This window comes from Carcharhinus amblyrhynchos, chromosome 34, assembly GCF_965287045.1.
Source record: "Carcharhinus amblyrhynchos chromosome 34, sCarAmb.v2.hapA, whole genome shotgun sequence".
NCBI lineage: Eukaryota > Metazoa > Chordata > Chondrichthyes > Carcharhiniformes > Carcharhinidae > Carcharhinus > Carcharhinus amblyrhynchos.
This window is the reverse complement of record NC_137357.1, coordinates 10,573,664-10,600,893: the sequence shown is the minus strand read 5'-3', so window position 1 is coordinate 10,600,893 and position 27,230 is coordinate 10,573,664. Positions and strand designations below refer to the sequence as shown.

Here is a 27,230-nt window from a genome sequence, read left to right as displayed (position 1 = left end):
CTCCACAACAACTTAGTCCTGTCAATCAATTACGGGAGAAATCACAAGTACAACTTTTTTTTGACCCCAAAGTACAAAGGAAAATTTACCCGCCTCGAAGATGATCGGGGAAGCAGGACACTGAGAATATGTACCAAACAATGCAGCTGCTCCAATCAAACATGTCCTTAGCTCCTCCCTCCTCCTCCCGGAGGAGGGTCCCAGAGGGCTGAGCCCGCCTACCCAGGGAGAATAAAAGCCTGATTGGTTCCCAGGCGACTGTCCATCTTCAATCCGGCCTGACTATTGGAGAATAGAGACGTCAATCATCGAGAGGGGGCAGTCCCGCCATCGAAAGCGCGGTGCGTCACTGCTTTGGGGCGGGGTGGGAGAAGAGGGTGTCACCGCGCGGCATTTTGACAGTTGCTTTCCCCTCCCCCGCTAGGGCCCCGGCAGTCTCGAGCCCGGCGGTTGGAGAGAGAGGGGCGGCGCGCCACAGAGTGGCCGCGAGCGGCGCTTTGAATGGGAGCCGCTTGTCCAAGCGCCCGGCAGGGTGGAGGGGGAGGGGAAAATGGGGACAGGGTCAGTCCGCAGTCTTTTCCCGGTGAGTGGACAGCATTACGATGGAAGGGGAGGGAGGGAAATGACCCATCCCGTGCTTTTTGGACCATCCTCCTTCCCTCTTTTGGGGACGGGAGGGTCGGGGGCGGAGTGCACCAAGCTTGTGGTTCCCATGGAAACCGGCGTGTGCAGCGGGCTAACCCTTCCCTTTCGTCCATCCTGATTTCTCACTGCCCAAAGTACAAGAAGTCTCACAACACCAGGTTAAAGTCCAACCAATTTATTTGATAGTAAACTCACAAGCTTTTGGGGTTTGCCCCTTCCTCAGGTGAATGGAGAGTTCTGGTCTCAGACAGAGCATATAATAGCACAGACAGGTTACAGATTACTGATTAGAATGAGAGTCTTTACGGCAAACCTTCTATTCAAGATGCAGACAATGTGTGTGGAAAGAGCATTAGGCAGAGGTTAAGGAGATGTGTATTGGCTCCAGACAGTACAGTAAGTGAGATTTTGCAAATCCAGGCAAGTCATGAGGGGTTACAGATCGTGTGACATGAACCCAAGATCCCAGTTGAGACTGTCATCGTGTGCGGAACTTGGCTATCAGTCTCTGCTCAGGGACTCTGCGCTTACATGTGTCGTGAAGGCCGCCTTGGAGAATACTTACCTGAAGGTCAGAGGCCGAATGCCTGTGACCGCTGAAGTGAAATGTTTACTCCAGTCCAACGCTGGCATCTCCACATCATAAAGTACATGCCCCTGGAATTGGAAGTGTCTTAGCATGGATTGAAAAGTGGTTGTCATGGAGAAGGACGTGGAGATGCCGGCATTGGACTGGGCTAAACACAAGCTTTCAGAGTACTCCCTGCTCCTTCGTCAGGTGAATGGGAGAACGCCCGACTCACCTGACAAAGTGGCAAAGCCCCAAAAGCTAGTGGCGTTTGCTACCAAATAAACCTGTTGGACTTTAACCTGGTGTTGTAAGACTTCTTACTGTGTTTACCCCAGTCCAACACCACATTGCCACATCATAAAGTAAAAGCCCATGGAACTGGTGGAAGTGTGTTAGCATGGATTGAAAGCTGGCTGTCAGGTAGAAAACAGAGTTGGAATAAATGAGGCATTTTCAGAGTAGAAAGATCCAACTAGTGGAGTCGCAGGGATCAGTTCTTTAATGATCTCGAGGAAAAAACAGAATGTAAGGTTTCCAAATTTGCCGATGATACAAAGATAGGTGGAAGGACATGTTGTGATGAGGATATTTTGATTCTGTAATGGGATACAGATAGCTTGAGTGACTGGATGAATATCTGGCAAATGGAGTTTAATATGGGGAATACATGTGAGGTCATGTATTTCAGTAGGAGGAATCAAAATGGAGATTATCTAAATTGAGAGACTGCAGGTGAGTGAAGTACAGAGGGATCAAGGTGTTCGTGTGCATGAATCACAAAAAGTTAGCAGGCTGATCCAGTAAAGAGTTAAGAAGGATTCCTCCACTCTGCAGCAGCCCTTTAAAGAGCAGCAGCAACAACAAACACCAGTGAGGAGCTGGCCTTTCACCATTCACTCCAGTGTCATTCTCATGTCAGTTCCCTGCCTTCGGTTTTGTGAAATGTTTGCTGCAATAATATGATTATCTGGAGCATCAAGACTGCCCCATCAGACGTAGAATCCCCTCCAGGACAGAACAAGGCCATTCAGCCCATCAAGCTTGCACCGACAACAATCCCACTCAGGCCCTAGCCCCGTAACCCCATGTCTTTACCCTGACAGTGCTCCTGACATGAATCATAGAAGTCCTACAGTGCTGAAAGAGGCCATTTGGCCCATCGAGTCTGCACCGAGCACAATCTTAGCCAGACCCTACCCCCATGTCCCTATATATTTATCCACTGATCCCTGTAACCGATGCATCTCAGAACACTAAGGGGCAATTTGAGCACAGCCAATCAACCTAACCCACACATCTTTGGACTGTGGGAGGAAACTGGAGCAGCCAGAGGAAACGCACGCAGACACGAGAAGAACGTGCAAACTTCACACACAGTGATGCAAGCCGGGAATCAAGCCCAGGTCCCTGGAGCTGTGAAGCAGCAATGCTAACTACTGTGCCACCCAATGGGCAATTTAGTACGGCCAGTCCACTAACCTGCACATCTTTGGCCTGTGGGAGGAAATGCACACAAAGACAGGGAAGAATGTACAAACTCCAGATAGTCATCCAAGGTTGGAAGCAAACCTGGTTCCCTGGCACTGTGAGGCTAACCAGTGCTCCTCCAATATAGAGCCAGCAACTTTAGTGCACCCTCAACTTGTCTCTTGAGCGATTAGCAACCACTGTTGCACTCTGCTGGCAAGTGCAAAGATCCCAAATCTTTGTCTCCAAACACTTGTGATCATGTCAGCACTGTCATCAGATGCATTTTTGGATTGAGCAGAATGGGTCTGTACTCGCTGGAGTTCACAAGAATGAGCAGTCATCTCACTCAAGCATGTTGTCCTCTCCTGATAGATCTGACAGGCTGGATACTGACAGACCTTTTTCCCCCTTCAAAAGATTGTAATATTGGTGGGGAGGGGGGCGTCGTTTCAGAGTAAGAGGACAACCAGTTCGGAATGAGTTGAAGAGAAATCCCTGCACTCTGAGGGGTACAAATTGTTGGAGATCACAAATCCAGACCACTCAACTCCCAGTTATTGTCAAAGTTGAGATATGTTGGTCCTTAAGAGGAATTAAGCCACGTGAGGATTGAATGAAGAATTGAGGTTGGGATTGAGGATTAGCCCTGATCTTACAGATAATTGATTTTTATCTGATTTGATTTAATTATTGTCACATGTATTAACATACAGTGAAAAGTATTGTTTCTTGCGTGCTATACAGACAAAGCATGCCATTCAGAGAGAAGGAGAGAGTGCAAGATGTAGTGTTACAGTCATAGCTAGGGTGGAGAGGAAGATCAACTTAATGGAAGCGAAGTCCATTCAAAAGTCTGATGGCAGCAGGGAAGAAGCTATTCTTGAGTCGGTCGGTACATGACCTCAGACTTCTGTATCTTTCTCACGCTGAAAGGTGATGGAAGAGAGAATGTATGGGATGTGTGGGGTCCTTAATTATGCTGGCTGCTCTGCCAAGGCAGTGGCAAGTGTAGACAGAGTGAATGGATGGGAGGCTGGTTTGTGTGATGGAGTGAGTAGGCTTGAGGGGTCGTATGGCCTAAATTTGTTTCTGTTACGAACGTTTGCATTTTGTTACTGACAGGGCAGATTTTATTTTCACTTTCTTGTGTGGAAAAATTACTTATAAAGTTGGCTTATTTTCTCAGTGTTGCCCATGAGACAGCAATGCTTCTGGAACCCAGTTTAAGCGCTGTGCAATACTGTATCGGAAACATCAAACTTCATAAAGGAAATGGAGATCAGGGAGGCCACACAGCTCATTTCTTGTTCTAATCTTTGAATCACACGACTCTGGCAAAAGCCAGTAAATTCATCTTGCTTTCCTGCAGGCTATTTTGCAAGAGCTATCCAATTAGTGCCACTCCCCTACTCTTTCTGTAACCCTCCATTTTCTCGCTTGTGTTGAACCATTGTTCCAGACTTGCCTTATGAGTCAAAACTTATTCACATTACCTTCTAAATATACTCAAGTCAACCATAAGGAGCTGATATGCTTAATCTGTTCCATGAGCTGGTGTTTTAATTTTCCAAACAGCCTGTGTTTGGGTAGACAATTTTTTGGTTTCACAATTCATGTAAATATTTCTTTATGAGTGGACATTGCTGAAACTGAAAATCAACAATGATGGTTGCTTTCCTGTAAATCATATTTATATTAAGTAACTGTGGAAGTAGTTTGGACATTGTTGATTGGCATAATTTCAATAATGGTTTGTTTCTCAAACAACAGTCATAATTGTCTTACGCAGTAAAGTAATAATGTCAGTTACAATGAACAATCTGAAAATTGTTATTTGAATACATTTTAATTCCAACACCTTTTGTTTAAAACCGTCAGCCAGTATATTTTAAAGAATCTGTTCAGGAAATCAAATTTTGGGAACGGAATTGTTTGTGACACGTTTCATACCCTTGAAGTTGGACACCCTTTTGAATCCAAGTCCTGCCAGTAGGGTAGTTCTCCAGCTGGATGATTTTGGAGTTGATTGACAATTTGACAGTTTCATCTTTCCTTCTCTTGTTCTGTGACCCACAGTGCCACAATCTCCACATGGATACGGCAAGAAGAGTGAGGTGGGAATGGTATTGAAATAAGGATTGCTGTTTTATCCTTTGATTTAAAGGGGAAAAAAAAGCCTCAATTCTTTTTTTCTCGTCACCCATTTTGTTGATATGCATCACATGACGAAGTTCCTGTAACCTTAAAAGTGTCTGTTTTGACTCAGTTTTAGCTCTGTATTTGTTCATTTGTTCTGTGTTGCAATCATGCTAATAAGCAATGTTTTCTCTTTCAGATAATTTGCTTTAGAATGTAAGATTCAAGTTCAATAAAATCTGTTTTGTTGGATGTTATTACCCTCCTTAACCTAAGTTTTGAGTCATCCTCTGTGAGAATTCTGAGGGCAGATAGAGTTGAATCCAGCAGAAAAGTCTTGCATTCCATTTTCAACCATATTATTATGGCCCAATAAATGCAAAAGGTAAGTACATACATTCTGAGTCATTGCCATATGCTGAGATATCAGGTTTTAGTCTGAACACTAATTGGAATGCTCCTGTTGCTTTTGACCCTGGACAAGAGACAGAAAAAAAAGTTCCTGGTATTGGTTGCGAATGAGCCCTGCTGGAAATGTACAAAGTAGATATTGACTTCACGGTCAAAATTCACTGTTGATGCTCACATTATGTGACGAAGCATCAGGTGATCCAAGAACATAAACCAAATGTACAATCAGGAATTTGGTGCAGAGGGATAAAATGGTACTGTATTTTATTACCTTCCACAGTGAAGGTGGACATATGTAGTACTTTTGCCCTTGTTTATTTGTCTGTTTGTCTCATCAAATCTCAAAAACTAACAATGGATTGCACTTAAATTTGATAGACAGATATGGTCTGTGTGTGTTTCCTTCTGGTGCCCTGGTTTCCTCCCACACTCCAAAGATGTGTAGGTTAGGTTGATTGGACACAATAGGTAGCCCTGTAGTGTCCAAAGATGTGAAAGTTAGGTGAATTGGATATGTTAATTTGCCTCTTAGTGTCCAAAATGTGCAGACCAGATAGAATAGCTATAGTCAATGGGCAGAGTATGGGGATGGAGCTTGGGAGGTGGGCGTGGTTGTTCTTTTGGAGAGTTGATGCAGACTCAATGGGCCGAATGGTCTTCCGCATTAGGGATTCGATGATTCTATGGTCAAACCAAACTGGTAAAGGTGATCTGGAAGGTGAGTGTGTAGAATGCTTTACTGATAGTTTTGTGGAGCAATATATTGTGGGACTAACTGAGAAAAAGCTATTTTATCTGAGGCAAGGTTAATTAGTAATATCATCATTAAAGATTTGCTGGGAAATAGTGATCATAATACCCCAATTGTGTTAAATCAGCGCCTTTTAGTTGCATTGGTATACAACTTTTCTTCTTGTATATATTGGCAGGTAGTTTAGTTTTCTATTTATTTTCAAATAAACTGCTTCCTTATTATCAACACTACAAACTGAAATACCAACTTGTGCTAAATTACCTTAAGCTGAATGCATTGCCTTTGTTACAAACTCCAACGATTTCTCCTTCAATGCTCTACAACAGAACACCAGGAGCTTGCAAAATTGCAAGTTTCAATGTCTCAGAATGGACAATAAATTGTTGGACTTTTCATTTGTTGGAATCCATCACACCTGAATTCATTCATTTCCTAAGCACAGTTTGACCGAATTTAGCTACTTTGAGATTTAAGGGCACACGCTGGTGTTCTTATCCCTGAGTCCAATTGTCACCCTTCATGGCTGTTGGGTAGCTCGTAGCATAGGCCACCAACCTGGGACATTCTTGCTGTGAATAGTTGCGACACAGTATATTGTTTGTTTACATGTTGAGCAACTGGAAGAGCTTGATTCTACTCACGTTGTTTGGAAGTAGAATGGGGATCTTAACCACAGTTGACTCCTCTGTCCCTCAGGGCTGAATCATTCGGGGATCCTTTTGGTTACTTTCCGGTCGTCCCGATTCAAAAATGTGGTGTGTGGATATTGGTTCTGCTGGCTCACTAATTTACTAACACTATTGCACAATGACTACTTGGGTATAGAATGACTACTTGGATAAGGATAGTTGGTTGCCATAGGACTCTACATGAGCAAGATCTGACAAGATTGAACAAGGCGCCTGCTCCTCTTTTTACTTCTTCCTCTTCTCCACAAACAAAACCACACAGTTACAGAACTAGCTTTTCTGGAGCCTTTGCAGGAAAGGCATTGCTGCATTTCAGTGCTATAATTATTTCTGGCTGTGCTTTATTTTCTGGACAGAAAAACATAATTTTCAGTAGATCCCTGAATGATAGAATTTGGGCAGTGTTTTGCAAATTGAAGTGACTGACAAATCTCAATGAACTTGCATCAATGTCTGTTTGAGCATAATTTTTGCACATGAATTCTGCCAATGATATGATCCAGCCTGAAATACAAACGTATTTCCTCTTTATTATACTGGTGAATTGCTTTGAAATTGGATCATCATTATTATTCCACCTGAAACCCAATGAGAAAGATACATCACTGAAACATTTTTGCTACCCTGCTTTTCTTTCTCCCTGTTTTTTTCTGCCAAATCCCTCTTGTTATCCTCATTGACACCTCACTTGGCATAGTTTGATGGCTGGTCTTCTGCATGTCAGTCAAATGACTGTCTTTCAAGACAGATCTACATAGAAATAGAAAATAGGAGCAGCAGGAGGCCATTCGGACCTTTAAGCCTGATCCACCATTCATTTTGATCAGAGCTGATCATCCAATTCAGTAGCCTGATCCCGCTGTCTCACCCCGCCCCACCCCAAGTATCCTTCACCTCAAATGCTTCTGACTGCTTCCAAACATTCAATGTTTTGTAGACTAAGAGCATTGATGGGCTGCTTCAGGGACTATTGTGAACACAGTTCTGTCTTTGCCTGACTTCAATGTGTATACTTACAACTGGGACTGATGACCAGGAATGCACTGCTTCCTCTTCTGAACACTGCAACATTGGAAGTAATTATGGCTTCCCTGCTTTGAACCAGTGAATAGGAATTTATGGTTTTTAAATCACAAACAAGCATTTCACTTATTAAGATAAACATGGCCTAAACTGCATGTTGCATTTTGTAGATGCTAAATTTAAAGAATTTGTGTTAATTTATTCTTATCATTTTAGGATTACACACTCCACTTGATGAAGAAATGGCTTATTTCAACCCAAACCTACTTACCTCTGTTCTCAGATCAAGGTAAGATGGTGAATCCTTCTTAAAAATACATTAATGAGGAAATGTTAATTTTGAAATCTTTGAATTGCTTGTACTTTATGATCTCAGCTGATATTACTGGTGGACAAATCAGACCCCAGAGTGAACTCGGCTTGATGGATGCTAACTTTTATATTCTGTTTAGCATTGTGGAGAGCAGCTACTGAACAATCATATCTGACAGCTGATAAATGTTAAACTAGAGAATAAAGCATTTATTTAAACAAGAAAAGATGAACTAAATTACACTACCCCTTCACCCCAACTGTACTTTTATAGATATATACAGATTTTTGTATGAATAACACAAGTTACAAAATCTATATGAAATTCTAATGTCCATGCTAAGTGTACAGACAAACTGTGGTCACACTCTGAAATCAAGTGACAAACGCCACCGGAAAAAAATTTCTACAGATTTCTCATCAGTGGGACCCCCCCCAACCTCCATCCTGCCCCATTGCTTTTTGCACTGAGACAACAGGCCTTTCTCTTTCTTTCATACAGAAGTTTCTATTCTCCACTTGAGGGAAAAAAAAACACGTCTTGGAATCTTTTTCCTAAATGATGCTTTCTTCCAGGGTTTCAACCTCTCCTTCCAATGTTTCTCTGCCCCTGGAATACCATACGCATGCAAGCTTCACCTTACGTGCAATCCCTCTGAACCCAGCTGTGCCAACAGAACATTACTGCTTCCCAAACCAGAGGAAGAAGCCACCAACACTTGAGTCTCCTTGGATCTTCTGGCTTTTTGCAAGCCTACTTTATTCCAAGTCTGAAGCTTATCTTTTAACTTGGAGCTGCTGCCTCTAGTCCTCACTCTTGAGTGAAGAGGACCTGTTTTATGATTTCTGTCTTTGACTTCACTGTCATCTTGGGATGTTTTCCTGTTCCATTCCCTTAGGTTTTGGGACTTGCTTTTTCTGGGAAATCCGCTCTCTGTAGCTCCCAATCTCCTGTCCCACTTTTTCTGTGCCCCTCTGTATAATGGTGTTTTCTTTTGGGTCACCTGACCCAATCTTTCATGCTGTTTCACTTTTATTTTCTGGTTTCTTCCTTTTCTCTTCAGTGTAGATGCAGGGTTACCTTTCAATAAAAAAATGAAAAAGACAAATAGTGCATGTGTGCAGGGCTGTTCACCAGCTTTTCAAATGAGGCTCCTGACCAACTGCACAGGTATGGCTCTTCTCCAGCTGACAAATACACAGGATCACTAAAGATTGCAAACAGCAATGATCTGTGCATGTATGGTCTTTGAGAGCCGATGCATGTACAGCGACCTCTGAGGCCTGTTGGGATTTCCCAGTCCCTGAGGCCCAATTTCCATTTTTACAAACTAAGTATTCTTTTTGTTCTGGAGTCTTACTGGTCAATGTCAGAGCCATTAATTGCTTAGTTTAATAAAATTAAATCCAATAAACATCTTAATCAAACCTACAATTGATAATCCATTCATCTCCAAACAAAAATGAACACAGATGCAAATATGGCATACTCTCCCATTCCTTATACTTAAGAGATTTAGAAATAATTCATCTATCAGTTCCTGTTATGCAAGACAGATACATGATGTTTGGATCCTTTCTATTGCCAATGTTGACAACATTGTCTCCAGTATTACAGACCACGTTATCTAAAGCATTACCCTTCTCATCTCCCCAGTCTGACAGATGGATGAGGGCTTTCCTTGTATTTCATAACACTGGATGCATGTCTTTCAGGATATCATCTTTACACGTGCACAAATGGGGCAGAATGCATTTTGGATGCATTGTTAGCACGGGCAGAATTACACAGCATTGCCACATCGGGTGCGGGTAAAATGTGGCTACTTGTTCAAACATCTGTTGACTTTGGTGAGTCTGCATCGTACCATTGGCAGGAACAGCCATAAAATGCAGCCTCATGGCAACATATCCACAATTCATTAGGATATCTGTCAAAGAGCAACATTGTTGATGAAAATGGGAGCTGTTCCACTTTCCCTGTAAAATGAGCATACTTGTTTAAATATATTGTCTTCAAACTGCCTGAAAACAGAGAGTGGGAATAAAGACCAATTATTCAGAACGGCAAAAGTTTCACCATCAGTGCTGGGACCACTGCTCTTCATGATTTACGTTAATGATTCTGACTTTGGAATCAAAAAACACAATTTCTAAACTTATGGATGACACCAAATTGGGAGAGATAACCAATACTGAGGAGGACTGCAGCAAATTACAGGACAACATGAGCAACATTGCTGAATGGACAAACAGTTGGCAAATTAAGTTCAACACAGATAAATGAGAGGTAGTGGCTTTTGGTTGGAAGAATGAGGAGGTAACTGATAACTTGGCAAGTTTAAGTCTAGGTTGGGGAGAGGAACAAAGAGATCTCAAACAAATGCATCAATCAGCAAAAATTGGCCCACAGGCTGGCATGGTCAGACGAAAAGCAAACTCTTCACTCTGCTTTATTTCTGGAAGGATAGAATTGAAAAGTAGGGAAGTTATGTTAACTTGTATCAACTCTCGCTTAGACCACATTTCGTTCTGTTCTGGTTATATAAAAACAGCATGAAGAAACTGGAGAGGGTGCAAAGCAGATTCATACGGATGACAACAGGAAAAGATTGACAGACCTGATCTCTTTTCTCTTGAAGAAAAGCTGAGGATTGACCTCATAGAGCTCTTTACAATTCTGAAAGGTTTCAGAGAGAATGTTTTCTCTTGTTGGAAGAGCATAACTTGAGGTCATCAATTTAAGTTGGCCAGCAAGAAATCCAATAGGGAATTCAGAAGAAACTTCTTTATCCAGAAAATGGGAAGAAGCTGGAACTGACTACTATGGCAACTAGTCAAAATTAATTACAATGTTTCATTTAAGGGGGAGCTTGACAAACATATGAAGAAAAAGGGTCACAAAAGATGGTGACTGTGGTAGACTTAGCTGAGAAAAAATGGAAGGAGGCTTGAGTGGAGTATAAACACTGCAATGTTCTGTTTGGGCTGAATGGCCTGTTTATGGATAATTCCGGCAGTACATCTTCACTCTGCAATAACAGTATCTGTGTGGGAAGGGCTGTTTTGGATCCTATAAGTAACTGACACCTTAATGTTATGAGATGCAGGCTTTAATAACCTTTGCTTCAGTTTATCCTAAAGAACTTTAAATTGTACAAATTTGAAACTTAACTTCTAGTTGTAACTCAGGTTGAGACCATGATTTGATTTTGATTTCACACGTATTAACATACAGTTTGTTTCTTGCGTGCTATACAAACAAAATGTACCATTCATAGAGAAGGCAAGGACAGTGCAGAATGTAGTGTGACAGTTATAGCCAGGGTGTAGAGAAAGATCAAATTAGTGCAAAGTAAGGCCATTCAAAAGTCTGACAGCAGCAGGGAAGAAGCTGATCTTGAGTCAGTTGGTATGTGACCTCAGACTTCTGTATCTTTTTCCCAAAGGAAGGTGGTGGAAGAGAGAATGTCTGGGGCGCGTGGAGTCCTTAATTATGCTGGCTACTTTTCCGAGGCAGCAGGAAGTATAGACAGAGTCAATGCACGGGAGACTGGTTTGCGTGATGGATTGGGCTTCATTCACAGCCTTTTGTAGTTCCTTGTGGTCTTGGGCAGAACAGGAGCCGTATTAAGCCGTGATACAACCAGAAAGAATGCTTTCTATGGTGCACCTTAAAAGTTGGTGAGAGTGATGAACAACACCACTCAAAAACCCCAGTGATGCAAACTGCGATGTTAGATTAATTATTTCAAAATGCAAATGTATATTCAGAGTTATGAGAAACATCTTAATTATTTTCCTATTCTTCGGATAAGAGTAAAAAATGCAATTGGTGCAAATCAGTTCTTTGGTTAGTCGTGTTCATTCATCCATTTCATAGATGTGGTTACGTTGGCGCAAATGTCAAAATGTGTGTTAATTCTTCAAGTTTTACAAAATTGAGGAAATCCTGCCACAATAAATGATGTCTGCAGTAAACTAAAATACAAGAAAAATCACAGTTTAGAGCTCTGAGAGTTTGTTACATTTACCTACCGGTTGGGCAAGTAGAGATAGTTTCTCACCAGCAGACATTCATATTTATAACTCTCTTCCAAAAAAACAGTGACAATTTCTTTATTAACTTCATGTTTGTATTTTTTTTTGCCCATTTCTGCTGAAATTCTCAATGTTTTATGAGAACTATTTACCTGAACTGGTTAGTTAGAAAGAAGAAATTCTGCCAGTTTGAAATATATTGGAAGGAAAATATTCTTGAGCATGGAATCAAACTTGTCCAGTGTTGGTAGACTGCATTTCCCTGCTGCCTGTTTCTAAATGGGAAGGGTGATAGTGAACGTGATAATTGATCTCAAAGTACATTCAGAAATCTTTGTTGAAATGTGGGATTCATTTTTAATTTCAAAATATAATGCCTTTTGTTTTATATAGAGGAACATGCTGTTTCACACAGAACAATTTATGGACTTCAGTGATGATTCTCCATGTGCGTGATTTTCATTCAAACAGACGATATCCCACAGATAAGGGACTTGTGAGGAACTATCCTCTTCACTTCTGCAGTTTACCTCACATGCACCCCTCTTTAGTGCCCATGTGCAAATTCCATCTGTCAGTTCGGTGGTTTCAAGGGAAGAAAGAAGCAGACAATAAAAATAAGCAGCCATCAGATCCTGAGTCAGAAGGTTCACATTCTCAAACAACTGAAAAGGCTGTTGTGAAGCAAACTTGGAAGCAGAAAATTATAAGTGAACTGAAAGGCTACTACAATGGATTCCGATTACTTTGGATCGACACAAAGGTAGCAGCAAGGATTGTCTCAAGATTACTGTATGGACACCAGCTCACCCGTCGAGAGAGACGGAGGGTAGGTAGGATCACGGAGCTACAACTCATTTCTCAAAAGATAAGCAATGAGATATTGCTTTTTAATCAGTTTATTATGGAGAAAGAATTTTTTTTTCCAATTACCTTCCATGTTGTTTTTCTCCTTTTCTAAAGCACTGACCCCAAAACTAAGTGTCTGCCACCTTCTGAACATCTCACTTGGGATGGCATTCTACACATGAGAGCTGAGGGAGTGGTGAATCCAACTCGACTTTCCTCATTTTATTCTGAGGTCGTTTTGTTCCAGCACACAATAGTTTCGACATTTTTTTCACGTGTTACTAACTTAACACAATTGATTGCAGTTCATTGAATTCAATCACATTAAAACTGCCTTGATAAAGTTTCTTGATTTTTTTTAAACTTGTTTGAGATCTAAACTATATTTTAGTTGCTGCATTAATCATACATTTGGTCTTGTGTACACTGTTCCAGCTTATTCGAACATGTGTTGACCTCTTCCGCCTGGTTCCCTTCATGATTTTTCTGATTGTACCATTCACGGAATTCCTGCTGCCTGTTGTTTTAAAGTTGTTTCCTGGGATGTTACCATCTACATTTGAGTCAAAACTGACAAAGGTTGGTGGGATATTTTGATGCACAAGCTTGTGAATTTGATGGAATATTTTTAATTGTAATGACCAGATGAAAGGTGCGAGTGCTCTGAGAAGGATGCTTGGTAGAGGGAGGGTCTGGAAAGCAGAGTGTGAAAAGGATGGGAATCAAAAAGATTTCTTTGGATAGAAGTATTACTACTGAACCAAGTTTTTGTTCTCTGAAGTACCAGGTACTGAGGACAGGCTGAGAGAAGTGTTTGTCTGATTCCATCTCTTCCAATAAATGACCTTCTTTTCAACGTACTCACATTATTCGGAACTATTCAGCATTATTCAGTCAAACTGAAAAAGTCACTTGGTGACAGCCACAAGCACTGCATGCAGCTGACTAATGGCCCCTCTGTTCAAAGTAAACTTACACTTGTGTGAGTTTTCTATTTGATCGATGCTGAAAGAAGAAGAATATGCTTTGCTGGTGTTATGAATTTCAAGGAATTACAATATTTACACAAGGCTGTGTTTCTGAGAAGTTGGGAATAAGAGCACCAATGAAAGATGTGTAATAGACTCAGTTCCCTAATTGAGGTGACAGTAGGTGCAAGAATTTTGTCTAACTGGGTTTGGTAATTTGTTTGTTTCCCAGGAAGAAAACCAGAAAAAGAAACTGGCAGCAAAACTTGAACTTGCAAAATTTCTGCAGGAAACAATTGAAGAAATGGCTAAAAGGAATAAAGCAGAAAGTGGAGAGGCGACCAAACAGTTTTCTACCTACGTACAGAAGGTTTGCTTCAAGAATTCATGTTGATTTCATGTTGTCACATTGCTGCCAGATACTTCCCTGTAAAGGAAAGCTGACCATTGCAAAGCAACTCACATTTCTTAACAGTGGTTGGTTAACAAAAGGCCTTGGTCAAGGAAACTCCTGCAGAGAATAGCATATGTCCCAGGTTAAAGCTCAAAAACCTCAAGGCTGGAATCTTATCACCATTCTTGCCAGCGGGATTTTCCCATCCCGTTGCATTGAACAGAGATTTGGCTGGCCACCAAATTCTCTCCACTGTAGTGGGAGCGTGGCATCAACAGCAGAGCAAGATCATGCCCAAACATGTTCAGTAGTACCTTGAGAGAAAAACACATATGTACACATGAACACCGATCCCAGAGGGAATATCTTTCCCCAGTCCAACAAACAACTCTTCACCACCAAGCTCTATTTCCTGAGTGACAAGTTTGTTATTAAGTACTTTATCAAATGCCTTTTGGAAGTCCATCCACTCCACGTCAACCATGTTATCCTCATCAACTCTTTACTTCATCTCATGAAAGAACTCACACAAGTTAGTAACAAATCCATGCTAACTTTCCTTAATTACTCTATATTGAATATTTAAAAATTGCATAATGGCTTGATTTATCTCTACTTCAGAAGGGTGTTTCATGAATTTCAATACAACAGCCTTTTCATTAAAGCCACTCAGAAGTCAGGGTAAACCCTGGCAATGAATAGAAACCATCTGAAGAGTAGAAAACAATGAATCTTTGGTAAAGGAGTTTTATCAGAATGGCTCAAGGGGTAAGTACCAATGCATTAGGACTCAGTACTGATCTACTGCTGCTTTGAATTTACATGCAAGACTTGGACTCAGAATCTAAATACAAAGTGGGCAAAGAAGACATCAAATGTGTGGCAATGGAAACAGAAAGGCAGGTGAGGAAATGCAGATTGAGTTGATCAAGCAAGCAAGAGGGAAGAGAAGTAGCAGTTAAAGTGTAATGCAAGAAGAGAAACAAATGGCATGTATTCCTCATTCATGATGCTCAGACTGAATGTGAAATAATCCTAAGGGTATCCACAGAGTCAGTATTCAAAACTGAATCAAGGAAACAAACAGCACAAAAAGAGTCCATTCCGATGCGAGTTCTTGGAAAAGCAGTTGTGTTCACTCCAGTTTTTATCTCTAATTCTGTGAGTTCTTCATTCTCCAATACTGTTCAGCCATTTTTAAAATTATTGGTAGAATTAGCTTCCTTTTCAAGGAGTGCATCGAAGCTCCCAACAACTCTCAAAATTTTCCCTGTTTCTAGAACAGCAGTCCTATTTTTTCCAACATTTTCTCATTACTGAAGTCCCTCATCTTTCTCAGAAGACTAAGGAAATTTGGTATGTCCATTGTAATTCTCACCAACTTTTACAGATGCATCCTATGAAGCATCCTTTCTGGATATATCACAGCTTGGTATGGCTCCTGCTCTATCCATTATGATTAGGCGCCATTTGGACCTCTCGAGATGAATTAATCTTGGTCACTATAATAATGCAGTAATAATAATAGTGCTGTCAAAACATCACCTAATTACCATTTACCTCAGGAAGCTGTCATTATTAGACTTTGTAGACTTTAAGGCAGGTGTGTTTTTTGAACAGCTGAAAATGATGTTACCTGCCTTATGATAACATGATCTTAACCTTAATAAAACTCACTGCATCCACATATCATGGAGAGAGAAAAAAACCTTTTCAAATTTACTTCTTTACATTCCTTGTGCAATTCAGGTTGTTTCTATTCATTGAATTGTGTAAAGTCTGTAATCTAAATCCCTTACCAAGTTAGTGATGGGGTTTTAATTTTTAAGTTCTCTACGTGATTGCAAGTCAAGAACAGTAATCATTCAGCTGTTATTTGCAGCTGCTATTTTTAGTAAATATGTAATCTAATGTGTTTGAGGCTTCTGTTTTATGACTGATGTTTATTGCTCTGCAGGCATATTACAACACACTATGTTTTATTGGAACAACTTGGCAGATGTACACAGCATGAGGTTTCAGGGCCACAGTTGCTCTAACTTCTGCTTAAGATTGTGGATTTTCCCAGAAAGCGATGGACTTGAGAGAATAATTGACACAAAAAACATAATTTGTCCACGACTTAAGCAGATTTCACACAGTTATTTTTCTTTGTAGCCGCTGACTCAACGATTGCGTTGGGGTGTGGCTTCTGTTTTCAGCAACACCTGTTCCTCATTTTTATGTTGGGAAACTTCATGAAATCATGTGCTTTTATAAAAATAATGACATTTCAAACACATGGTCCTAATCCCCCACAAGCTAATTTCAGGACCCTTCACATGAGGTCATCAGGCAAGTCTGTCCCATATTTCATTCTGGTTTGTGTGGAAAAACAGACGCAGAAAATCAAAGATTCATATTGGGATAATGGGTTGGTAATTCAACAGAAAACATTCAAACATAATTAATCACAATCATCAATCAGAATGCAATGGAGCCCAGAAATCTAGAAAACCCCAGTGAGCCATTCAAATGGATCAATTCATTTCTCCTTTCCTCAAAATGGGATGAGGGGTCCTGAAGAATTCTTGCTTGGTAGTTCCTATGAACAGGTACTTTGAAAATGAGAAAATACTTAACCATCGCTTGCAGGATTGACATTGGGGCAACCCCCATCACAGTGTGTTTTGAAGTATTTCTACCCTTCATTTCAAATTAATTTGGATTAAATTTACTTTTATAAAAAGCAGTGAAATGTGTGAATCTTCAGTTTTATTGTTGTCCTATTCTTTGTGTACTTACATGAAGGTGCGTCGCTCAGGGGAAAATCCAAGCACTCAGGACATAGTGCGTTTCTCCAAGCACTTTGAAGATGAGTTGACACTGGAGCATCTGAACCGTGATCAACTCACGGCACTGTGCAAGCTTTTGGAACTGCAGCCTTTTGGTACAAACAATCTACTCCGTTTCCAGCTACAGATGGAACTAAGATCCATAAAAGCAGACGATGAAGTAAGTGCAGAATTGCAGATATTATTCTCCAGCTACTCAGGCAAAAATAATAGTTCTAGCAACAGTTGCAGTGTTTCAAAGCAAAACTTTAAACTTTTAACTTAGAAATTCACCTCTTTGTATTTCAGCATAAAGTCAATCAGTTTATAAGAATCCATTTTCCGTCTTCTTAAAAATAGTTGACACTTCTAAAATGGCGTTGAAAGAAATTTCATACAAAGGTCCACATACTGTGTTATTTTAAGAACTGAATTTCAAAGCAAAAGTAGTCATTGCTGCTCTGTAACTGGTAATCTCTATTGTGGTTTTGAATTATAGATGATTGCCAAAGAAGGTTGTAAATTTTTGACTGTGTCAGAACTGCAAACAGCATGCAGAGCGAGGGGAATGAGATCATTGGGACTGACAGAAAAGCAGCTACGGGATCAGCTCACACAGGTGTTGAGTATGGCAGAAACTACTGTGCATGCGTGCATACTTGTAATGTCACAGTATCATGAATGCATGAATGAAATAGAAAACAAACCTGGTGTAATACATTAATCAAGTCATTTTTCCAAACTTGCAACAATTTCACCCAGACACGTCCTCTTAATCCTGCTTACTTGCAAAGGCCTACTGAGCTGTAAGTTTGATTTGAGTTTGGATGGACTCGGGCCAGTAACTAAATGGTTCGATAAGGTTACCTTTGTGAAAGTTTCAGATCATCGCACATCATAGACTGATATGCATGCAGCTGGACAATATTGTGATGGTTTGCCACATGGGCAAGGGAGGGAAAAGTTAAGAACATAAGAAATAGGAGCAGGAGTTGGCCATCTAGCCCTTCGAGCCTGCCCCGCCATTCAATAAGATCATGGCTGATCTGAAGTGGATCAGTTCCACTTTCCCGCTTTCACCCCATAACCCTTAATTCCCTTGTCTATCAGAAATCTATCTACATGTTACTTAAATATATTCAACGAGATAGCCTCCACCACTTCAACGGGCAGAGAATTCCAGAGATTCACCACCCTTTGAGTGAAGAAGTTCCTCCTCAACTCCGTTCTAAACTGCTCCCCTCTTAGTTTGAGGCTGTGCCCTCTAGTTTTCCTTTCTAAGCGGAAAGAATCTCTCTACCTCGACCCTATCTAGCCCCTTCATTATCTTGTAGGTCTCTATAAGATGCCCCCCTCAGCCTTCTAAACTCTAACGAGCACAGGCCCAGTCTATTTAATCTCTCCTCATAAGATAACCCCCTCATCTCAGTATCAGCCTGGTGAACCTTCTCTGTACTTCCTCCAAGGCCAGTATATCCTTTCGCAAATAAGGGGACCAGAACTACACACAGTACTCCAGTTGCAGCCTCACCAGTGCCTTGTACAGTTGCAGCAAGACCTCCCTGCTTTTATATTCTATCCCCCTCGCTATAAAGCCAACATTCCATTTGCCTTTTTGATCACCTGCTGCACCTGCAGACTGAGTTTTTGCAATTCGTGCACAAGGACCCCCAGGTCCCTCTGCACAGTAGCACGCTGCAGCTTTTCACCCTTTAAATAATATTCCCTCCGACTATTATTTCTACCAAAGTGGATAACCTCACATTTGCTAACGTTATACTCCATCGCCCACTCATTCAGCCTGTCCAGATCTCTCTACAGACTTTCCACGTCCTCCATGCAATTCACTTTTCCACTCATCTTCGTGTCATCAGCAAATTTTGTGACCCTACACTCAGCCCCCTCCTCCAGATCGCCAATGTATATGGTAAACAGTTGACGCCCCACCACCGATCCCTGCGTCACTCCACTCATCACCAACTGCCAACCAGAAAAGCATCCATTGATTCCAACTTCCTGCTTCCTGTTAGATAACCAATCCTCAATCCACGCTAACACTTTACCCTCAACTCCGTGTACCCGAACCTTCTGCAGCAACCTTTTGTGAGACACCTTGTCGAACGCCTTCTGGAAATCTAAAAACACCACATCCACCGTTCCCCTCTGTCTACCGCACTAGTCATATCTTCATAAAAATCAAGTAAATTTGTTAAATGTGACTTCCTCTTCACGAATCTGTGCTGCTTCTGCTTGATCAAACCGTTCTTTTCTAGGTGTCCTGCTATTTCTTCTTTGATGATGTATTCTAGCATTTTTCCAACTAAGGATGTTAAGCTAACTGGTGTATAGTTCTCTGCCTTTTGTCTGCTACCTTTTTTTAACAGCGGCGTAACTTGAGCTGTTTTCCAATCTGCCGGCACTTCCCCAGAGTCCAGCGGATTTTGATAAGTAATTACTAAGGCATCTGCTGTTACTTCTGTCATTTCTTTCAGACCCTGGGATGCATTCCATCCGGTCCTGGGGACTTGTCTACCTTCAGCCCCATTCGTCTACCAAGCATTACCTCTCTTGTAACAGTAATTGTATTAAGGACCTCATCCCCTACCAACCCTCTATCTTTAATATTCGGTAAGCTATTGGTGTCCTTCTCTGTGAAGACCGACACAAAAAACTTATTTAAAGTTTTATCCATTTCCTCATTACCCACCGTTAAATCCCCCCTCTCATCCTCCAAGTGCCCAACGTTCAGTCTAGCCAGTCTCGTCTTCTTTATATATTTGTAAAAACTTTTACTATCATTTTTTATACTTAGCCCAAGTTTAGCTTCATACTCTATCCCTCCTTTATCACTTTCTTGGTCATTCTTTGTTAAGTCTTTCCCAATCTGCTAATTCCCCACTATTTTTAGTTGCTCTGTATGCATCGATTTTTAATTTAATACTCTCCTTTATTTCCTTCGATATCTACGGCTGGTTATCCCTTTTCTTACAGTCCTTCTTTACCATCGGAATATACTTTTGCTGAGTACTGAAAAAGATCTCCTTAAAAATCCTCCACCGTTCCTCAGCTGTCCTGCCAACCAATCTGCGCCCCTAATCTACATTAGCCAATTCCACCCTCATCTTACCATATTCCCCTCTGTTCAAGCAGAGGACAGTGGTTTGGGACCCTACTTTGTCACCCTCCATCTGCATCAGAAATTCAACCATACTGTGATCACTTGTCCCAAGAGGATCCTTCACAAGATGATCCCTAATTCGACCTGCCTCATTACAAGAAAGTTCCAACAGTACGATCATTAGCTTTCATTTTCGTTTGCAGAGTTAGTGACCTGCAAATTCTTTTTGGAGACCAGCTTTTTGAGTTGGCGTTCTACAGGCCAAAACCTTGTACTCACCAGAGGTTTTGATGGAAAGTTACTTCTGAGTTTCATGTAGTCTCATGATTTTTTTCTGCCACCAAATCAAAGTAGAACATTGTTTTTACTGTCCAGATGCTCACAGAACCTCTGGTGATTGAATCTTTGTGTCCAGATTGTAGGCTATCTGTAGAATTATTCACCTACAAGAGTGATGATCCAAGGCAGATAATCTAACCAAGAGCTGAACTGACGATTCGCTGGTGCTGGCTTAATGAAATGGAAGCAACAGGTTCCTTCCTAACACTGTACTGAGTAACCCTTTCAGCAATGTCTCCCAGAAACTGATCCCAACATTACTCAGGGAGATTTCTAAAAACGAGTATTAAAAACACACAAGTGCTATTGCTCTGGATTGGAAAACTGATTGTTATGATGTGAGTCCCTATGTTGAATAGAAGCACAATTTTTATAAACAAATCAACTCCTTTCTCTGCAGTGGCTTGAGTTGCACCTCAAGGAAAAAGTGCCTCCATCGTTGCTTTTGTTGTCTCGTGCGATGTACCTGACTGATATCAAGCCAAAATCTGTGACACAGGAAGTACCAAAAATTGAGGTAACTTACTTCTTTGGTGACTTCTTCCAAGATGATACTAGTTTATAAAATGTTATCGATCTATAAATTGGGAGGGAGAATCAGACCAGTTAAGGAAACCAGATAACAACTAGAAAGAGATGAAAACACAACAACATTGGAAGCTCCAGCTTCGAATCTGTGCTTTGCTATTGTCCTTCTGTGCACATAAGTATAGCTGTTGAAATGACAGCATTCCAGTTCGTGGTTTCCCCTCCAATACACTGTGATCGGCTTGATAATACCTATGCTTTTTCTCGATCTGAATCCCAAATTGTAAATGGGTCAAGGCTTGGAAATTAAGCAGGCAAATCAGTCTGAGCTCCTACCCACCTGTTTGAACTTGACTTCAGTTATTTTCAGAGGGATTTTTGACTAGGTGTTCTGCCAGGAAAGCTAAGGTTTTCAAAGTTTTATTTAAAATTTATTTATTAGTCACAAGTAGACTTACATTAACACTGCAATGAAGTTACTGTGAAAATCCCCCAAGTCGCCACAGTCCGACGCCTGTTTGGGTACTCCTGAGCAAGAATTTTGCACAGCCAATTCACCAAATCTGCACATCTTTGAAATGTGGAGGAAACCAGAGCATCCCGAGGAAACCTGTGCAGACACAGGGAGAATGTGAAGACTCCACACAGACAGTGACCCAAGCTGGGAATCAAACCCAGGTGCCTGCTGCTGTGAGGCAGCAGTGCTAACCACTGTGCCACCGTGCAGTAGAGAATAGAAGTTCTTATTTCTAAAAACATGAGCAAAAGAGGAAATGTAAATAAAATGTATTTTGTGTATTAATCTTGCTGAACTGACTAGAAGGAGAGTAGTTTGTAGATCTATTCATGAACACTTAAAATAACAGTTAACTTGATTTTATCTTCTGAATTGAATTGTTATTTATAGCTGTTATGGTCTTTACCCTCCAGCTAGGTATTACTGGTACCCTGAAGAAAGAGCCAAAGGAACAAAAGATCACTGAACAATCTGAGGCACGAGATTCCAAGACACTGTCTGACATGGCCCCAACTTTGAAAAACATGAAGGTATGAATGTGATGTACACAACCCAAAATGTTGTTTGAAAATCAGGATACAACTCTGCTAGGTTTATTGAGGAAGAAACCATACTTGCCTCGTCTGATCTCACCATCGATGCCTGGGATCATGTGTATCTTGTCATCCCATTTCCAGACGATGGTGTCCCTTCAGGGTTTATCCTAGTTTCCCTCTTACTTCTCATCTCCTTGACGACAACATCATCAAAAACACAATACCGTTGCCACAAGTTTGCTGATGCTTCTTAGCTCTGCCTGACCACCACCTTCCCTGATCCCTTCCTTCGCTGTCACAAAACTGTCACGTTACTTGTCCAAGATCCATCACTGGATGAGCCAAATTTCACCTTAGAAACTAGACTCTCTGACACTGTCCCTCTCATTTGTCGATGAAATGGGCCATTCAAAACTTTTTGACAGCAATGACCTTGTGCCTGGGCTATCACCAAGAGGAGCAAATCTGTAACACTGTCGGACTCTGCTCCGTTTTAGCTCATTTGCTGCTAGACCTGTAGCATCATCATCTCAAAGCACTTCTGGGTGAGCTCCCGTCTCTTAAATTCCACACACATGAACTGATTCAAAATCTGCTGTTTGTATCTGAAGCCATATTCACCTTCACCCTTGTGCTCACTGATGACCTGCATGGGCTTCAGGTCCAGAAATGCTGCGAATGGAATCCAAAACCCTATCTCTGTCCTTGTCTGGCCTCTTGCTCACCCTTATTTCATTCACTCCACTTTGAACCATCTATGTCCAAAGCTCTCGAATATCCTCTCTAAAACTTTCATTTGACTCATTTAAAACATAGTTCAGAACCCACCTCTTTGACCAGTGGCTCAGTATCAAATATGGTTTTATCATGATCCTGTGGAACACATTGCGATGTTTTTCTGCATTAAAGATGTTGTTGCATCAGGTTCGAGTTTTTCCTGATAGTTCTTCGTCAGAGTTTCATCCATTGACTGACATGGTAATGTGATGTCACCAATCTCCCCTTTAAGATGCAGTTGTTGTGAATAGTCAATTTTAGTGCTCAGACACTTGGGACAGAATTTTTGTGCCACGAGGTTCGTACGATCCCACCCGAGGACAACAGAGAATGCCGTTCTCCAAGTTTCGTCTGACCCTGGAAACGGGGCAGGTGTGCCGGTAAAATCCGGCCTTTGTATTTTAGGGCATTCTCTTGTGCAATGCTTGTGGGTCTGCCCAACTCAGTACTTCCTTTAGAAGATAGTACCATAGAATCAGAGAACCCTACAGTGCAGAAAGAGGCCCTTCGGCCCATCGAATCTGCACTGAACACAATCCCACCCGGGCCCTACCCCCATATCCCGACATATTATACCCACTAATCCCTCTAATCTCTGCTACCCTGGACACTAAGGGGCAATTTCTTAGCCTGGCCAATCAACCTAACCCGCACATCTTTGGACTGTTTGAGGAAACCGGAGCACCCGGAGGAAACCCACGCAGACACGAGGAGAATGTGCAAACTCCACACAGACAGTGACCCGAGCCGAGAATTGAACCCAGGACCCTGGAGCTGTAAAGCAGCAGTGCTAACCACTGTGCTACCATGCCGCCCAAAGTATCATAGTATGATCGACTGGCCTGAGAAAGGAAGCTGGAGTAAAAGGGTCTGCCCTTTCTAGTCCAGAGCTAGAGGTGGCCGGAGGCTGGAACACTCCCCTCAGCAGCTGGAAGCATTTAGGTTCCTACTGCGAGATGCAGGACATAGGAACCAAGACACTTCTGCTTTGCAGGGTCCTTCAGAAAGCAGGGAACACAAAGAGTTGGGCTCTGGGGGTGATTAGGAAATAAGGAGCCATGCAAGGGGGAAAGTGATAGGAAGCAAGAGGACCTCTGCTCCTGCTTTCCAATAGGCTGGGAAGCAGTTGAATTCCTTGGAGTGGCTCAGGAGAGAGGTGGGTTCTTGCTCTTCCCCTTGGTCTTGTTTCTGCTTGAGCTGTGGCAGGCAGGTGCCTCCTGTTCAGTGCTAGTAACTGAGGGAAGGAGGCAGGATGCCACCTTGGAGACAAATGATATTGTGTTCTTGCTCCTGTTCCTGTACCTGTTCTTCATTGTCTGGGGGAAGGATACACAAAGCTGGCTGCTTTTCCTTTGGGCCTGGGTGACAGGAGGCTAAGGGCTGCTGCTGCTATCCCTCCTCCTCTGACTGATAGTGGGGATATGGCAGGCAGGCAGGCAGATCCCCCTCCAAGCTGCAAGAGAGCACCGACTCAAAACTGCATGCGTTGTACCTCTTTTCCCCTTGTCCTGTGCCAATTGCCCCCTCTCTGAAATGCATGAGGCACTGGCCAAGATGTAAGGGGCAATAGACAGGGAGACCCAAGCTCTCATCTACAGAAGGGCCCAAGTTCCTGTCCCACTCCATCCGACAGGAGAGCTCCAGCCCCTGCCCAACTCTGAGCTGCCGTCTCTACTCTGAGTTGCAGGTGGTATTTTTTGGGAAGGTGGGCAGGGGAGCTCCAGCTCCCACCTGTACTCTGACTCCAAGCTGCCTCCTGCGTTCTGCCTATATTCCAGGCTGCAGGAGTGTCCCTGTTTTCGCTCTTGGCCCCACTTCCTGCTCCTGGAACTGCAATGGCTCACGGCACAGTCTTTCTCCTCTTCCTGGTCCTGCAATGCCTTCCACACTAACCTCTGTGTTTTTTCAGGCTGCAGATGGACAAACGTCCCAGAAAACAAAGGCTTCTGCAGATGGCTCAGGGTGAATGAAGGCATGAACGCAGCCATCACTCTGGAGAATCTCTGCACACTAGGGTACGTCTTTTCTAAGTTGAATAACATTGAAGGCAACTCCAGCAGTGGACACTGTGGAGACATAGTAGTAACCGCAATGCTTCTGTTGGACATTTTGGGTTTCAGTCACACTGCTTGCCTCCTGGTAGCCTGTAGATGAATGCTGCAACCAAAGAGCACTCCTGAATGAGGAAAGGCAAAGTGACCATGACAATACTCTCTGGATAAACTCTCAGTTCATCTTGATGCAGTATAGTGACACTGCAAGCAGAAACACCTGTTGTACTGAACTCCTGACCAGTATTTCTGCTTTGTGTGCTGTACGGCATTAGTACAGGGGAAAACACTCAACTGCATGGTCAATCACATCAATTTTTATTTCAATGACCAACTAACACGATTATGGTAATAGTTTTTGTTGGCATCCTCTGCCACTGCTGACAGCACATTAACTCCACCAAACTGGCATCCGTATTCCAAGTTCTCATAGGGCCTAATTCAGACTCTGACAAAATGGACTTCTTCCTCTCCTGTTATAACTCTGACTGGGACTGTCAGCTTAGACCCAAAGATATCATTTTAACTTGTTTCTCAGGTGCTAAACATAGATTTCTGCTGGCGTCATGCTGTTTGTGTTAAGATTGAAACAGGTCAGCAGCACGTATCGCTTCCTCGCCCAGTCAGAGGTTTGATCTTGAGTGATCCTGATTTAATTTGATTTTTTAACCCTGCTTATCATGTTTGTAATCAGTTGTTTAGTTTTGCAATCCTTCTAAGCAGGAATCCTGCTTTTTCTTGTTGGAAGCTTTGGTTCTGTCAATGATCTGAATTGCGGTTACAAAATGCAATAAAAAAGCACTGAAAACATTCAAACAAATTTCAATCAACTCCTATATTTACTGGCTCTTTGAATTCTGGCTTTTTACCCCTGTTTCAGTCACTTTTCTAAAAGAAAGGGATTAAATTTACATCAGTGTTACTGCTCCAGTCACATGGTAAACCGTCAGATTTCACAGCTTAAATAAAGGACACAAAAATCTTCAAAATAATCCATTCTATTGTGGTGAAGAGCAGAACGACAAAGAAACATTGAGATTCAACTGTGACAACCTGATCCACAAGCAAATTCAGTGAATCAAGCACTGCGGAACACATAAGCAGCAGTCAGTAGTATTTTTAAAAAATTTGCAGAATCCTGACAGTGCAGAAGGAAGCCATTCGGCCCATCGAGCCTGCACTGACAACAATCCCACCCAGGCCTGATCCCTGTAAAACCATATATTTACTCTGTTAATAACCCAGACGCTAATGGATAATTTATCCTGGCCAACCCATCTAACTCGCACATCTTTAGACTGTGGGAGGAAACCGGAGCACCCTCGGAAACCCATGTAGACACTGGGAGAGCATGCAAACTCCACACAGACAGTGACCCAAGCTGGGAATCAAACCTGGGTCCCTGGTGCTAACCAGCAGAGCTGCTAACCACTGTGCCACCAAGCTGCCCCCAGGATGTGGGTGTCAATGGCTAGACCAGGATTTATTGCTCATTTCTAATTGCCTTTGAGAAGGAACTGGGTGAGCTTAGTGCCTATGGTGATGTTTGGGATTGTGCATACTAAATTTGGAACACCTGCCCTGAAATCAAGTCCCATGTGGTTTGTTAGCCATTGACCAGGAATGGACAATGTACGAACAAGGAGCAGGAATCGGCCATTCAGCCCTTCGAACCTGCTCTGCCATTTAATAAGATCATGGCTGATCTGATGGTAACATCAAATCTGCATCCTGCCAACCCCCAATAACCTATCGCCCCCTTGCTTACCAAGGATCTATGCTTGAAAATATTGAAAGACTCTGCCTCCACTGCCTTTTCAGGAAGAGAATTCCAAAAACCCAGGACCCTCTGAGTGGAAAAACAGGTCTCATCTCTATCTGAAATTGCAACTCCTTTTTCAACAGTCACCCCTCGTTCTCGATTCTGCCACAGGAGCAAACAGCCTCTCCACGTCCACCCTGTCAATACCCCTTCGGATATTATCTACTTCAAGTACCAGTCCCATGATAGTATTAAACATGACAGGGGCGGAGAATTCTGCTCTACCGCTTCTACTCACACAAAGTAGTGCTCTGATAAATTACATATCTCATACCTGAAACACCAGTTCCTCTTCAACCACTGGAAGTTAAGCTTTGCCACCCTCCCCCCAAAAAAAAACAGAATCAGGTCAGACGGGATGTCTAAACTTAGAATCACTACAGTACGGATGGAGGCTGTTCAGCCCATCAAGTCTGTACCAACCACAATCCTACCCAGGCCCTATTCCCATAATCCCATGTCAATC

General features: G+C 42.1%; 1 protein-coding gene across 3 annotated transcripts; it reads left to right on the top strand.

Annotated features, from left to right (window-relative positions):
- Positions 1 to 547: 547 nt before the first annotated feature.
- Positions 548 to 25,876, top strand: letm2 (leucine zipper-EF-hand containing transmembrane protein 2). Of its 3 annotated transcripts, XM_080216908.1 has the most exons (11): positions 548 to 583; positions 5,022 to 5,207; positions 7,916 to 7,988; positions 12,446 to 12,881; positions 13,337 to 13,480; positions 14,102 to 14,239; positions 17,054 to 17,257; positions 17,576 to 17,695; positions 20,934 to 21,050; positions 21,992 to 22,108; positions 24,801 to 25,876. In XM_080216908.1, the coding sequence occupies exons 3-11, from the start codon at positions 7,942 to 7,944 to the stop codon at positions 24,855 to 24,857; spliced, it is 1,380 nt and encodes a 459-aa protein (XP_080073034.1). In that variant the 5' UTR covers positions 548 to 583; positions 5,022 to 5,207; positions 7,916 to 7,941; the 3' UTR covers positions 24,858 to 25,876. The 3 variants fall into 3 exon arrangements, with proteins under 3 accessions (XP_080073034.1, XP_080073036.1, XP_080073035.1); XM_080216910.1 differs by lacking the exon at positions 24,801 to 25,876 and having other exon boundaries at positions 21,996 to 22,103; XM_080216909.1 differs by lacking the exon at positions 5,022 to 5,207 and having other exon boundaries at positions 571 to 583.
- The last annotated feature ends 1,354 nt before the right edge of the window (positions 25,877 to 27,230 follow it).

What these genes read in the sequence shown, in the direction of transcription:
- letm2 (XM_080216908.1), top strand. Translation starts at nt 7,942, where the DNA reads ATGGCTTATTTCAACCCAAACCTACTTACCTCTGTTCTCAGATCAAG. An exon ending in AGGAAGTACCAAAAATTGAG is followed by an intron (nt 21,051 to 21,991) that starts GTAACTTACTTC and finishes TTTACCCTCCAG; the next exon opens with CTAGGTATTACTGGTACCCT. An exon ending in CAACTTTGAAAAACATGAAG is followed by an intron (nt 22,109 to 24,800) that starts GTATGAATGTGA and finishes GTGTTTTTTCAG; the next exon opens with GCTGCAGATGGACAAACGTC.